Genomic DNA, 14,639 nt, shown 5'->3' with positions numbered 1-14,639 from the left:
GTGTGGGTAAATACCCTGGAATGTTTTTAAGAAAATGTTGGATGCTGTTACAGGATGCTCTGTTCTTCCTGGTTGAATGAATTAGATCACCTTCACTGCATCTACTTTTCAGATACATCTCTATTAATTTTATCTTTTTGCATAATAATAGTGATAATGAATTTAACTCTGTTTGATGGAGAGGTTAGGGATTATTGTTGAGAAGGCTAATAAGTAACCTGATAGAACTTTAAGACTATGGAAGGTTCAATGGTGCATATTGTATAAGATTGTTCCATTGCTGTGCAAAGTGATAATTAGAGGGAACGTAAGAGTTTAAAGTTAGGAAACAAACCTATACACAGAGGATGGTTAAAGCGTGGATTTTCAAGGAAAGACTAGAAACTTGGTTGTTAGAAATTTGCTTGTAAAGAAGAGAATGAAAGGTTACAGGGAGAAGGCAGCAACATGGGGCTGGACTAGGTGACGCGAAGAGAAAAACATCAGCTGAGACTCGTTGGGTTAAATTACCTGTTTCTATACTGTAATGTTCAGGACTATTTTTCAAATAGTCAAACAGTAAGTAAATCACCGCTTTGACAAAGTGTGATCTGGACTTGAAGCGTCAGCTCTCTTCTCTCCATACAGATGCTGCCAGACCTACTGAGATTTTCCAGCATTTTCTTTTTTGGTTCCCTAAATCACAGTGCAAGTTTAGGTGCCTATTAGGACACCTCTTCTAGCTCCTTTTATCATTTTATCATCGATATGATAGACCTCATGCAATTGTTTCCTCATATTTACAAAATATTATGAATTCATGGGGAGTGATAGTGATAATCTAGAAAAATAAGAACCTACTGGAAAAAATGAGGCACAAAACATTATCTTAACACATCTTTAGGCATTTAAAGCTTAAAAGTAGCAAGAAAATCAACAAATAAGTTAATCCAAGTTCTTGTTTATGTGTGAGATAGACCATGTTGCATGTGACCACAGACCACACAATCTTATTCTAAACTGACATCCCTGCACATACTTTCCAAATTGCATCACTGGATGATTATAATTAACAACAACTTGCATTTCAAAAGCACTTTTAAATTAGAATAATGCCCCTTGGCACTTGACAAAAGCATTGAAAAAATGTCCATGAGGCAAAGGAGGGGAAATTGAAGAACAACAAGGTAGAGAATAGAGAACAGCAATGGCAGGAAGTTTTGGGGGTTATTCAGGAGCCACAACAGAAATTGTGGCCACAGAGGAGGAAACATGCTCAGGGGCAAACAAGGCATCCACGGATGATGAGGGAAGTCATGGACAGTATAAAAGCAAAGCAAAAAGCATACACAGTGGCGAGGATTAGTGGGAAGCCTTTAAAAGCAAGCAGAGGACAACTGAAAAAGCAATTGTGTGTGTGTGTGTGTGTGGGGGGGGGGGCGATGATGAGAAGATGAAATATGTGTGTAAGCTAGCTAGTAATATAAAAGAAGATTGGAAGAGTTCAATATATAAAACATAAGAGAGAGGCAAAAGTAGACATTGGACCACTGGAAAATGAGGCTGGAGAGATAATAATAGGAAAATAATGGCAGAGCAACTGAATAGTTACTTTGCATCAGTCTTCAAGCTGGAGACACCAGTGGGATGCCAGAGCTCCAGGAGGATCAGGGGGCACAGGTAAGTGCAGTGGCCATCACTAAGGAGAAAGTTCTGGGGAAACTGAAAGCTCTGAAGGTGGATGAATGACCTGGACCAGGTGGACTACACCCAGAGTTCCAAAAGAGATAGCTGAGGAAACATTGGAGGCATTGGTTGTGATCTTTCAAGAATCGCTGGTGGCACGGAGGGTCCCAGAGGACTGGAAAGTAGCTAATGTAACACCACTGTTTAAGAAGGGATGGAGGCAACAGAAGGAAAATTATAGATGGGTTAACCTGACTTTGATCATTCAAGATTTTAGAGTCCATTATTAAAGATGAGATTGCAGAAGTGCATGATAAAATATTACTGAGTCAGCACGGCTTTGTCAAGAGGAGGTCATGTCTGACAAACCTGTTCTTTGAGGAGGTAACAAGGAAGTTAGATAAGGAGAACCAGTGGACGTGATTTATTTGGATTTCCAAAAGACCTTTGACAAGGTGCCATATAGGAGACTGTTAAATAAGTTGAGAGCCCATGATGTTAAGGGAAAGATCCTGGCATGGGTAAAGGATTGGCTGGCTGGCAGAAGGCAGAGAGTGGGGATAAAGAGGTCTTTTTCAGGATAGCAGCTGGAGACTAGTGATGTGCATCAGGGGTTGATGCTGGGACCACAACGTTTCACAATATACATTAACGATTTGTAAGAAGGAACTGAAGGCACTTTTGCCAAGTTTGCAAACGATACAAAAATATATAGAGGGACAGGTAGTATTGAGGAAGTTGGGGGATGGGGCGCTGCAGAAGGACTTGGACAGGTTAGGAGAGTGGGCAAAGAAATGGCAGATGGAATACAATGTGGAAAAGTGTGAGGTTATGCACGTTGGAAGGAGGAATGGAGGCATAGACTATTTTCTAAATGGGGAAGTGCTTAGGAAATCAGAAGCACAAAGGGACTTGGATGTTTTTGTTCACAATTCTCTTACGGTTAACATGCAGGTCCATTCAGCAGTTAGGAAGGCAAATGCAATGTTAGCATTCATGTCGAGAGGCTCAAATACAAGAGCAGGGATGTACTTCTGAGGCTGTATAAGACTCTGGTCAGACCCCATTTGGAGTATTGTGAACAGCTCTGGGCCCTGTATCTAAGAAAGGTTGTGATGGCCTTGGAAAGGGTCCAAAGGAGGTTCACAAGAATGATCCCTGAAATGAAGAACTTGTTGTGTGAGGAACGGTTGAGGACTCTGGGTCTGTATTCATTGGGGTTTAGAAGGAAGAGGGGGGATCTTATTGAAACTTACAGGATACTGTGAGGCCTAGACAGAATAGACATGGAGAGGATGTTTCCACCAGTGGGAAAAACTAGAATCAGAGGGCACAACCTCAGGCTAAAGAGACAATCCTTTAAAACAGAGATGAGGAGGAATTTCTTCAGCCAGAGAGTGGTGAATCTATGGAATTCTTTGCCACAAAGATTGTGGAGGCCAGGTCTTTAAGACAGAGATAGCTAGGTTCTTGATTAATAAGGGGACCAGGGGTTATGGGAAAACGCAGGAGAATGGGGATGAGAAAAATATCAGCCATGATTGAATGGTGGACTCAATGGGCCGAGTAGCCGAATTCTGCTCCTGTGTCTTATGGGTTGGGAGGAGGGGAATTGGGGTGTTTGGGGAGGGAGTGGAGTGAATTTCAGAATGTAGTACATAAGTGGCTTAGGCACAGCTGTCAAAGTGGATACAAGAGACCAGAGTCAGAGGAACGGAGATGTCAAGATGGTGGGAAAGGAGGGGTGATAGAAAAGTAGGAGGTTATGGTGAAAGAGAGGGGTGAGACCACAATGAGGTTCAAACAAAAGGATGGAAGTTCTAAATTACAGGCATTGTGAATTCAGGAGCCAATATTAATCTGTGAGACCGACATGATAGCGTGCTTTGTTGGTGCAGGATAGAGTTTGAAGTGACCTGCAGTTTTATTGCAAGAGTGGAGATTGGACAAAGTAGCAATAGGATTTGGAAGCTGGCTTATTTTCTTTCATTTTTGTCAGGGCACAGGTCTGTTGTCATGCTTAACTCAGTTAAGGCCGGCTAACTCCACACAGTCTGGTAACTTAACCAAACAACTTCAAATTCTGCATGACTCTTCATCATCCAGTGATCCGTTGAGAAGGTCCTTTCTTGTTTAGGTGTGATGACATTTGTAAAGCAATGTACTCCAGAACCATTAGAATAACTTGGAAATTTAAAATATACATTGCAGAACTATAAACTATTTTTTGGTAATGAAGGTGATTTGTCCCATTTGACCATAGGGTGCTCTACCCTTTTTGGAGAGAGCTGACTGGTGGTGATTTAGCCTGAGGATCATCACACCTCCAGTTACCTGACAAAAAAATAAGAAATTAAGCAGTAAAACTGTGGGTCCTCCAAAACCCTATCCTGCACCAAGCAAGGTTGAGAAGGTGGGCTTTCATGAATAACTTCCGCCAGTACAGGAATTAGTTGTGCGCTATTGGCATCGGTCCACGTCACAAACCAGCAAACTGAGTATACAGAAAATACTATTTTCTGAGTATACAACTGAGTATACAAAAAATAACCCTGCCAAGCGGGTTATTGAAGCTTTTACTGTGTTAAATAAGACTCTCATTAATGGGGGAATAAAAATAATAGGTTCCTTTTTGTTTATGCAATTATTAGGGAGCTTTGGTAATCTCCAAACCAAGTATTATTTTTGTACAATAAGCAAATAGAAGTTGACCAGCACCAGGTTGAATATAGAAGGTTCAGAGGGGAGCAACTAAGAGAAGCAAAGAGGGAGTATAAAAAGAGACTGGCAGCCAACATAAAAGGGAATCCCAAAGTTGTCAAAAGGCATATTAAGAGTAAGAGGTTAGCAAAAAGAGGATCGGACCAATTAGAGACCACAAAGGAGATTTATTCATGTAGACGGGGGATAGCTGAGATTTGAAATGAATACTTTGCATTTGTCTTTACCAAAAAAGAAGATGCTACCTCGAGTATGGTGAAAGAGGAAGTAATTTGGATACTAGAAGGATTAAAATTTATAAGGAGTAAGTATTGGATAGGCTGTCTGTAATTAAATTTGATAAGGGACCAGGACTGGGTGAGCTGTACCCAAGGATATTGAAGGAAGTGAGAGTACAAATAATGGAGGCACTGGCTGTTATTTTTCTATTTTTCTTAGACTATGGGATGATGGCAGAGGACTTAAGAATTTAAAATGTCACACCTTTGTTCTGAAGATGTAAAGATAAGCCTTACAAACTCCTTTGCTGTTTTAAAAGTTACTCTGTCTAGTATCTGAGAGCGTAAAATGGGTAAGATGGATAAAGTACTGGTCTGCCAAACATGAACTTTGCCAGTGATAGTGTCATTCTCAGGTGTATCATTGCAATTTGAAGATCTTGCTTGGCCTGTCTACATTTGAGAACTCGAGATTTCATCATGCAAAACATTCAGTCAGCTCGACTGTTAGATCTTGGGTAATGAAGAGATGAAGTAGTGTGATTGATATTGCTCTTCTCACACCACACATCCTGAAATGGCTTGCCAATAAATTGCAAACCATTATCCATAATAATGTCTCTAGGAACATCAAGTAAACCGAAACTAGCACTCAGAGTGTATGAAGCAGTTATGCTTGACATATTGTGTAATTGTCAAATAATGGGCTATTTGTTAAAGTAGTCGATGATGACATTGAAGTCAGTGCCATGGACATGAAAGAGGGCAAATGTATTTTCAACCAAACATAAGTAAGAACTTCATCTGAAATCACAGGTTCTTTGTGCTGACAAGGTATATTAGAATATACATCCAGCAGCATGTGGGAAGTCATGGACGAACCATGTGTCCTAGATGAACAAATCTGCAGGACATGTCACTGGCTGCAGAAGCTTGAGCTGCAGGTTTCGGAATTCAAGTGACTGCTAGAGTCACTATTGTGCATCTGCAAGGCGTAGAACTTATGTGTCATCCTTCCTGACTGAGCTAACCGAGTGCTGGTCCCCTACTCACTGAACAGGCTATGCGCTGCAATCTCCCCATGTGGGATCCCTCTACTTACCAGCTCTAAAAGGTTACTTGAGCCTATCTCAACGCTCTGTCTTCAAAGCTTTTCTTCACAGTCACCTGCTGTGTTTTCAACACTCTCCGATATTGACAAAAACGTCAAGGGTCACACCATGTAGCACGATCTAATGCTATTCACCATGTTGTATCTGAACTTAATCCTCCTGCTATATTGTTTGACCACCGCTGAACACCATCCTCTTTATGAGGATACGAAGGCACCAATCACTCGTAAGGTGTCATGAGTTTATGTATTTAAACAAGGTACTTGAGAACCTGTATACATGGATAGAAAACTTAAAGACATCAGAGCTGTGTTATGTTCGCAGGCCAAAGTGAAACTGAGGCTGGATCCCATTACCCATTTGCCTTTTGGTGATGGCATGCTGCTATAAGGCATATTATACCCACTGGGACCTTCAAGCTTCCACTGAACAGCTGGAAAGGATGACATGACAAGATTTCACATTTTAAGATTTTCACTGTGATAAACAACTAAAAACAAACACAACTGAACACTATTTTTGTCGGCAAAGTATACTTTCACTACTGAAAAGAGCCATTCTCTTTTATACGTAATACATATTGCATTCTCCTCAGAATTACAGTTCTCATAATCAGGGTGGCAGTCTAGCACAGTGGTTTGCATTGGTGCCTCTCAGCGCCAGGGAGCTGGGTTCAGTTCAAGGCTTGGGGTCACTGTCTGTGCAGAGTCTGCACCTTCCCCCATGCCTGCATCGGTTTCTTCTGAGTGTTCCAGTTTCTTCCCACAATCCAAAAGATGTGCTGGTTAGGTGCATTGGCTATGCTAAATTCTTCCTCAGTTACCCGAACAGGTGCCAGAGCGTGGTGACCAGGGCATTTTCACAGCAACTTCATTGCAATGTTAATGTAAGCCTACTTGTGACACTAATAAATAAACTTTAAACAATGGCTCATTGTCATTTCCCACTTTCAGTGGGTTCACAATTTCCTGTTTGATCAAGTAATCATTTAGAGTGTCTGTCTGCAGGTGCTCTCTCAACTTTCAGCGTTTCCCAAATCAGCTACCAGCATGTTTCAGTGATTCTTTCTTCCCCTCCCTACCCCAGGCCATGCAAGGATGAACCTTCTGGATTCCTCACATGGCTGTGTAATGTGTCTCTTCGACTAGAGACCGTCTCCCTCCTGTATCCGGCTTCAATAGCATTCAGTAAAACATGTAGCAACTTCTCTTTGCTGACTACACCTACTGCTGTTCTTTGCTCCTCTTTGCCCTTCTGCCTGAAAGCTTGGAGCCAGCAAGTCCATTTACTTTTAGCACAGCTGCCCTCACCTTTTGTTCCCAGGTGTGAAGACTTCACACGTTGCTCAGCAGGTTGCTTGACTTAGCCAGACTTGCTGTCATTCAGCATTCAGAGAATTCACATGACCCCATTCATTTTAACCTAATTTTAAAACCACAATCCAAAACACAATAATCTTATAAACCTGATAACTGTAACTGCCTGTATAACACCATATACTTCAAACTCTCCAAGAAGGGATTTGATTTTCTAATCAGTATTTGTACTGATGTGTGGACCCTTTCTTTGAAACACCTAAAAGAGTCATGCCATTAAGAGCAGATTCCATCCACTCACACTAATAGAAGGGGCCTCACCCCCCAGGATCAAAGGTCAGAGATCAGGCTACTGCCCTTCCAATTCTGGGAGTCAGTTAGTTCAATTAGCTCAAAGGCTAATTTGTGATGTGGAATAACGCTAACAGTGTCAGTTTGTGTACCGGCTGAGGTTATTCAAGAAGACCTTCCTTCTCAACCTTGCCCCTCACCTGAAGTGTGATGATCCTAAGGTTAAATCACCACCAGTCAACTTCTGCCCACAAAGGGCAAAACAGCCTCTGGTCATTTGGGACTGTGTTGATTTTTATTTTCCAATTCTGCAACTTGCATGGTCAAGAAGAAAGTTTTTGTCTTTATCTTTTTCCCCTCTCATCTTTCCTTTAAAGTCTATATTGTGAACTGTAAGCCACATCCTAAGTTTTTACCCAAGATAAAGACTTGGTGGAATTTTCCCAAAAAATGGCCAAGTGTCAGGTTCAGTCAGAAAATGGGCAGATTTTTCAGTGAGACCATTCTACACTTCATTCTTTTGAAGGCAGTCATGTTTTGCGTTGTCATTTTGTGGGGTGGGTCCTAAACATGCCGGCATGCCTGGCTTTACAGAAATCAGGGTGCCCTTCAATTGAAAGACACCCATTCTCAATCCCCCTCCTCCCGCCATGGGCATTGGGACCTCCAACATAGGTCGCCGGCATGGACTACCTCCACTATCCATGTTATTTCACTGTTTATCTGACAGCATTTCTTAGATAAGCTGCAGTTTCCTGTTAGAACAGAGTTGAGGAGGAACTGTTTCTTCCAAAGGGTAGTGAATCTTTGGAATTCTCTGCCCATTGAAGCAGTGGAGGCTACCTCGTTAAATGTGTTTAAATCACAGGTAGATAGATTTTTAATCAATAAGGAGATTGAGGGTTATGGAGAGCAGGCGGGTAAGTGGAACTGAACTACTATCAGATCAGCCATGATCTTATTGAATGGTGGGGCAGGTTCAAGAGGCTAGATGGCCTACTCCTGCTCCTATTTCTTATGTTCTTATGTTCCTCCAGTTAAACATTTGGGGAATATCATCTGCAGCCAAGTGACAGACTCCATACCCCTAACAATAAATGGGCCAAATCCTGTGCAATACCATTCTGTGATGAAAATCAACCTCTTTGCTCAAATCTTTGGTCTCCATTCTATATAAAAAAGCAAATCATTGTTGTTCATGGGATGTGGATGACACTAACATGTATTTATTGTCCTGTGCCTAGTTTCCTTGGAAGCATTAAGTGCCAATCAAATGTAAGATTTGGGGGATGGGGTGGTGGGGGTGGGGGGGGGGGGTGCGGTGCATGAAAATCGGACTGAAGTATCTTGGTGGCTTCCCTGCACTAGCAGCTATCTATCTGCTCATTCATGGCATGTAGCCAATCAAGGCAGTTAAAAGGGGCGGTTATCCGTTAATGATGTGCAGGAATAAAATTGTAGCCAAGTTTCACAGGTCTCACACAGTGTTAGGAGCCCAGCAACCCTTTCACTAAACAGATGCTCCACTTAGTAGCCCAGCAATAGTTATATGTGGCTGTTGAGGTTAAGATTCAGATTTAGTCTTTCTGAACAGAAGTACAATTCTTTACCATACAACCCTAAGTTTTATATTTTAACTTAAATGAACAAATATTAACAATGCAGGTAGAATAGTCTGTATAAATACATTTCAATTTTAAGTAATTACCTTCTTGGTGAATTATAACTGTTTAGAATGAATAATAATCATTTTATTGTTAAATGTTTTCTAAATACCAAAGCACAATATCGCAGCATATTTCTGGAAGTCATAGTGGTGGAAAATATTTTGTCCTGTTGTCTCTGAATTTGACAACGGTCTAAATCAAGAATGTTGCGAACATGAAGGTCACTTACAAGTAAGTTTAAGATTGTTAGCCCAAAGTGGTCTTTGTAATTTTACCATTTTAAAAAGTAACTTTGAACTTTTGAAAGTACACAACACTGAGTGAATTCTGTAGCCTCAAGCTAAAAGGAGCATCTGGATTGTGAACACAGGACTTTAAAGTTTATAGGTGAATTTTTCAGTCTCTTTTTGATCAAGTAGTTCATCTAGCTTGTCTCCGTTGGTGTAGTTCTTCATTGTTCTAACATTGGTGATTAGTAGTTTGGTATATGAGCTAAAGGAACATTTTCTACAGGAAGCAAGCTGCATGTAAGTTTTTGTGTCAATCTGTGCGTCAAAGCTCTGCCCCTTTTTAAGTTTTCAATATTTTATATTAGACACTTATTTCCCCAATCTTCCATGGTAGTCCAGGTTAAGGATCACCTTTTTTTTCAAATAGCATTTCAACAAACATGTTCGTAACATTTAACTTCATAATTGCACATTATTGGGTTCTCTTACTAATTAAAACTTGTTTGTCATTATGGACAACGATCATTATTAATATATTTAATCTTACATTTTTGAAGATAAGCAGGCATTTGTTTAAACTATAGAGAACTGTACATATGTTCAAATTGATACATCATAGGACATATTAAAAAATCTAGCTGTGTGTGTGTATGTATATATTATATGTACAATCTGTTACTTTTCAGCACTGTCATATTTCTATGGTATGCTTTCTTCACTCAATTAAATAATTGCAATTTGTCAAATAGAAATTAAAGACATTGTTGATATCCTGAAGAGTTGCATTGCAATTGGGATTGAAGCCACAATGAAAAAGATACATTTTCATTAGTCTTGACACATATCTGATCATAGAATTCCCAAAGCTGTCATCTATAGTGATCTGGCTTTTGCAATAGAGGTCGATAGATGAAATGCTAAAAAAAGACACTCACGACCGCCTTGAAATCTTGACGTATTAGTTTCAGCACCTGGTAACACAAGTTACTGACTAACCAGCATGACAGTCTGAAATAATTTGAGTTTGTTCCCAATTACTTGGCTGGCAAAGCAAGCCATCAATTCACAGGAATTGCTGAAAATGCCATGTATCGTTACCTTGTCTGACTTTCAATGTGATATTTGTAGCCATATTTTTTGTGTGCAACAGCAAGCTATTCTCCCATCAGTGCAAATAGAGAGCTCCCTACCCAAAAATATTAATATTTTTGCGTTCAAGAATTCTCAGTGCACTCAATTACAAATTTAATTGAACTGATTTATTATTTTCATTATTTCCATGTATTAGGATACAGTGAAAAATATTATTTCTTGCAAGCTATACAGACAAAATGTACTCTCCAAAGAGTACATAGGGAGAAGGAAAGGAGAGAGTGCAGGATGTAGTATTACACTGACAGATGGAGTGTAGAGAAAGAGCAGCTTCATATAAGGTAGATCCATTCAAAAGTCTGATGGCAGCAGGGAAGAAGCTGTTCTTGAGTCGGTTGGTATGTGATCTCAGACTTTTATATCTTTTTCCGGAAGGAAGAACATTGAAGAGAGCGTGTCTGGGAGCATTTCATAACACTTGCTATTCAGTAACAAAAACTGGTCAATGTTATCTTCACAATTGAAGAAATCCAGTTATTTTGCAGTTTTGACCTCTAATTTATTTGCTTGTTATTCTGCAGATCATGCCCTCTGAACTCTACACCACCAATAATTCATAATCAAGCTAAAGAGGAACAATCGCTGGAAACCTTGCCCAACACTATTGAGCCAGATGATCTCTTCAACAATATTTAAACTGTCATTTCTCTTTAAAACATGATATGCACAGAGAACAGCAAATAAACAAAGTACATATATCTTATAATAACATCATTAAATGAAATACAATTGGTCATGTAAGAAGTTTTATTGTAGAAACCACATGGTATAAGTAAATTTACATGTGTAGTTACAGTTACAACATCTGTTTAATATGGCAATCTTCATCACTTGGTTTCTTTTAAAACGTAGTTTCTTATTGATGCTATGCACTGTGCTTTCAGTTCTCCTGCAATATTTCCCTCATGAGTGACATGACATGTGCTTTCCTCTTTTGTTGTACTCCATATGGAAGTGTGGAGGAAAATTATGCAATCAGGAAAATCCATACATCTCAAATTTCTTTACTGGGTTTCATATGATTTTTTTAACTGCACCTTTTAAGAATATTCGCTTCATGCAGTTAGTTGCAGTGCCACCGCCTCAAATGTAAATAAACGTAAGCTGAATAAAAGACAAAGCCCTGGATTTTCGCCAAGTAGGAAGGATTTGGAAGCTATTTAAAAATGATGGGCATGTTCTGATTCCCTCTCATTGTCACTGTTGGTTCATTCACATTATACATAATATGCTGGGTTGATGGGCATAATTTAGCATGGGCGAATGAGTAGTGGGCCACAGCTTGGCATAGTGGGCATGGGTGGGGAGCATAGTTTGGCATGGGGGGAAATGAGTTGGTATGGATGGGGCATGAAGTGTTTGTGAAGGGTGAAGACTGGAAGATCTTTTCCATTTTTATTTTAATGAGGTGGAAGTCCTACAGCATGATGCAGGCCTTTTGAACAGTAGCTCTGGACCTCGCAGCCCCTGTGGCTGTTACCACAAACTCTCAACATCCCAAAGTTGACATTTGGTGGAACTGTGGTATCCACTAGGTAACTGTGATTCCTAACAAACCATTCTCAGTACTCTCAAGAATCAACAAATTATGTCAGAATAGAAATAGCTGTTGCTGATGTTAGCAAAAATATACATGTTTCACATTTTTTGTCTGGTATTTTAGCAGGGAAATTAAATGATTTAAAATAAGTAGCAATGTCTACATTAAAATAGTGGAAATTAATTACAAATGTTTAAGCTTTTGTTCTTTAATATCACCAACAATAATCTCTAGGCTATAGATTTCAATGTCTCATTGTTTAGTCATGATATTTCTTTGTTGAATCCCCTCACCAAGAGCACGTCTTGGTAATTCCTAACAAGTACATCCAATTTCAAAAACAGTATGTTCAAATTATCATCTACAAAGTGCTCAAGATGGTGTATAGGTATTGGTTAATGTAGCCTCACAAATCCTTATTTTATCTTTGCTTTTGCAAGCAGGAGATTTACCTGTAGGACAGGCTTAGCCAAGCAACTTAGTGTTCATGTCAATCTAACTGATCTATAATATAGATGCATCCTCTGCTTCAATCTCATAGAGACAGAATTTTGATCAGAAATACATTGTTATGTGCATTACATGACAAGAGGACATAACAAAGAGATTCAAGTAATAGACCAAAGTGACGCTATTATTTAGGAACAGAGCTTTTGCCTCGCCCATTCTGAAATATAATTCTCTTTGGTTATTGTAATTTTACTATGCTTTTAATGAGAAGAGCACTATTCTTTATTAAGTTTAAGGTGGCCAGTTATTCTGGTAGTAGCTACTCCACGATGATCTTTGATAGCTTGTCACAGTAACTTAGAATTATTGCACATCTTACCTTTATCATTTAGACCTAACTGAAGCTTCTTCTCAAAAAACCTTTTTCTCATCCAAAGAACCGAAGATCACTAATTAGAGGATAGCCTGAGTCTGGCTTGAGGATTGATTGAAGGGACTGGCATCTCTCTTATTCTTATAGTTGCATGAATTACTCACTGAATTTGAACAATGGTAAGTACTATTCTTTAAGCAGAGTATTCTACACTCCTTTAATAAGGTTATTCATTTTGGATAGTGGATCTCTACAAATCAAATTAACCAAGGCAGTATTTTTGATTCAATTATGCCTGTAGATAGCTGTGAGTGAAAGGTCCTTGCTGAACTGTGGGCTCCGATTACCTCATGCACCATTGAGCTGTATGTTCTATGACATGATCTGAACCCCTTAATTTACAATATGTCACTCAAGATGATTTCATTGGTTTAATTTCAACAAGGGATTCTTTCTTTCTGTTTTTTATTTGCCTTACTATTGATGTGCTTGTGTTTAATGCTGTTTCTCTACTGTAAACATGCACCACAATCAGAATTTATTTTATACCGTACCATGAGTAAAATGCTTGGTGTTTTTTTCTCTTTTTTAAACATGGGGGTTCCGCATTTAAATCACAAACAGAGGGTGGTGGATACAAGGAGCAAGGAGCACTCAGAGAACTGAAGGTGCTTCTTTGACATTGCTGCACAACAACCTTTGAGAACAAACTGGGATTCACTGATATTCGCGTATGCTGAATTATTCATCATCAAGTCACTTGATGATTCCATGTTGCATAGTGGGATGGATATCTCGTACTATGCCCCTACAAGTGAATGAACCTCTGTACCACATTTTTGAGTAGCATTGCCATGGAAAATTGTAACTTGTTCATTGATTTTATCAGCTGGGGCCAGCTATAGGAGACGGAGCAACCCAGATTGGGGGGCAAGGGTAGCTGAGGAGAGACATTTATGTAAATGGTTTTCTTTGAATGGTGTTTGGGGCTACTAAGTTTTCTTTTGTGTCACTACTGAGCAATTTTATCAAAATTGATGTGTTCAAAAAATATTTTTGCCTCCAATTCCTCTCTGGCAACTTTGTCTCCCCAGTTTCTCTTTTTGGTATTGGCTTCTTACTGGAATATGTTACATGATTCCTTGCTAGTACCTTGGTCAAAAGCAACATTGGGTTTTCATACAGTATGTGAGCTGACTGTTAAACTATGAGAGTGTCACAGTTGAGTTCAATTCTCTCTTTGTTCAAACCGCTTAAATGTGCATTGTTAAGAGGGGGATGGTCTCTAGATAATGGCTAGGAGAGGGGTCATTGAGTGATATTCCAATTGCTGTCTTAATGTACTAAGGTCAATCATAGCTCCCGCATCTGGGCTAGAAACAACTTTATTACATTCAGTGGACTCGTACTTAGCACAAAACTGATGTTTGTGGCGTTGGAGGCACCACTCCAAGAGTTCCACACAGTGCAATTTTGAAGGTCCAAACACCTTCAGCTGTTTCATCAAAGACCATCATAGGAATTAGGAGCGAGAGTGGGCAGTTTAGTCCTTTGATCCTGCTCTGCCTTCTATGTGATCATGGCTGATCTCCATCTCGTCCTAACTCCATTTCCCTGCCTTTTCCCCATAGCCTTTTATCCTGCTTTTGATCAAATATTTATCTTTTTCTTGAATCCATTGATTGATTCTATGTCCACTGCAATCTGGGGCACTGAGTTCCATAAATTCACAGCCCTCTGTAAGAAGTAGCTTCTCCTTATCTCTGTCTGAAACCTCCCCCCTCTTACTCTACAACCATGACCTCTTGTCTTAGATTGTTCTAGAAAGGGGAACATTTGGTTAACATTTATTTTACCAATCCCATTGAGTATTTTATTTATCTCATTCAAATCCCCCCTCATTC

The 14,639-nt window shown here is 39.6% G+C and overlaps 1 protein-coding gene across 2 annotated transcripts in view; it reads left to right on the top strand.

The window, feature by feature from the left end:
• Positions 1-14,252, top strand: part of xrcc4 (X-ray repair complementing 4) — a 358,090-nt gene extending 343,838 nt beyond the window's left edge. For both annotated transcript variants that reach the window (XM_080189182.1, XM_080189183.1), the window contains one exon: positions 10,894-14,252. In XM_080189182.1, coding sequence (XP_080045308.1) covers positions 10,894-11,008 — 115 coding nt within the window. In that variant the 3' untranslated portion in view covers positions 11,009-14,252. The remainder of the gene's footprint in view (positions 1-10,893) is intronic.
• The last annotated feature ends 387 nt before the right edge of the window (positions 14,253-14,639 follow it).

Source organism: Carcharhinus amblyrhynchos, chromosome 5 (genome assembly GCF_965287045.1).
Source record: "Carcharhinus amblyrhynchos chromosome 5, sCarAmb.v2.hapA, whole genome shotgun sequence".
In the NCBI taxonomy this organism is placed as follows: domain Eukaryota; kingdom Metazoa; phylum Chordata; class Chondrichthyes; order Carcharhiniformes; family Carcharhinidae; genus Carcharhinus; species Carcharhinus amblyrhynchos.
Note: the sequence above shows the minus strand (reverse complement) of the source record. Positions and strands in the feature narration are given on the sequence as shown.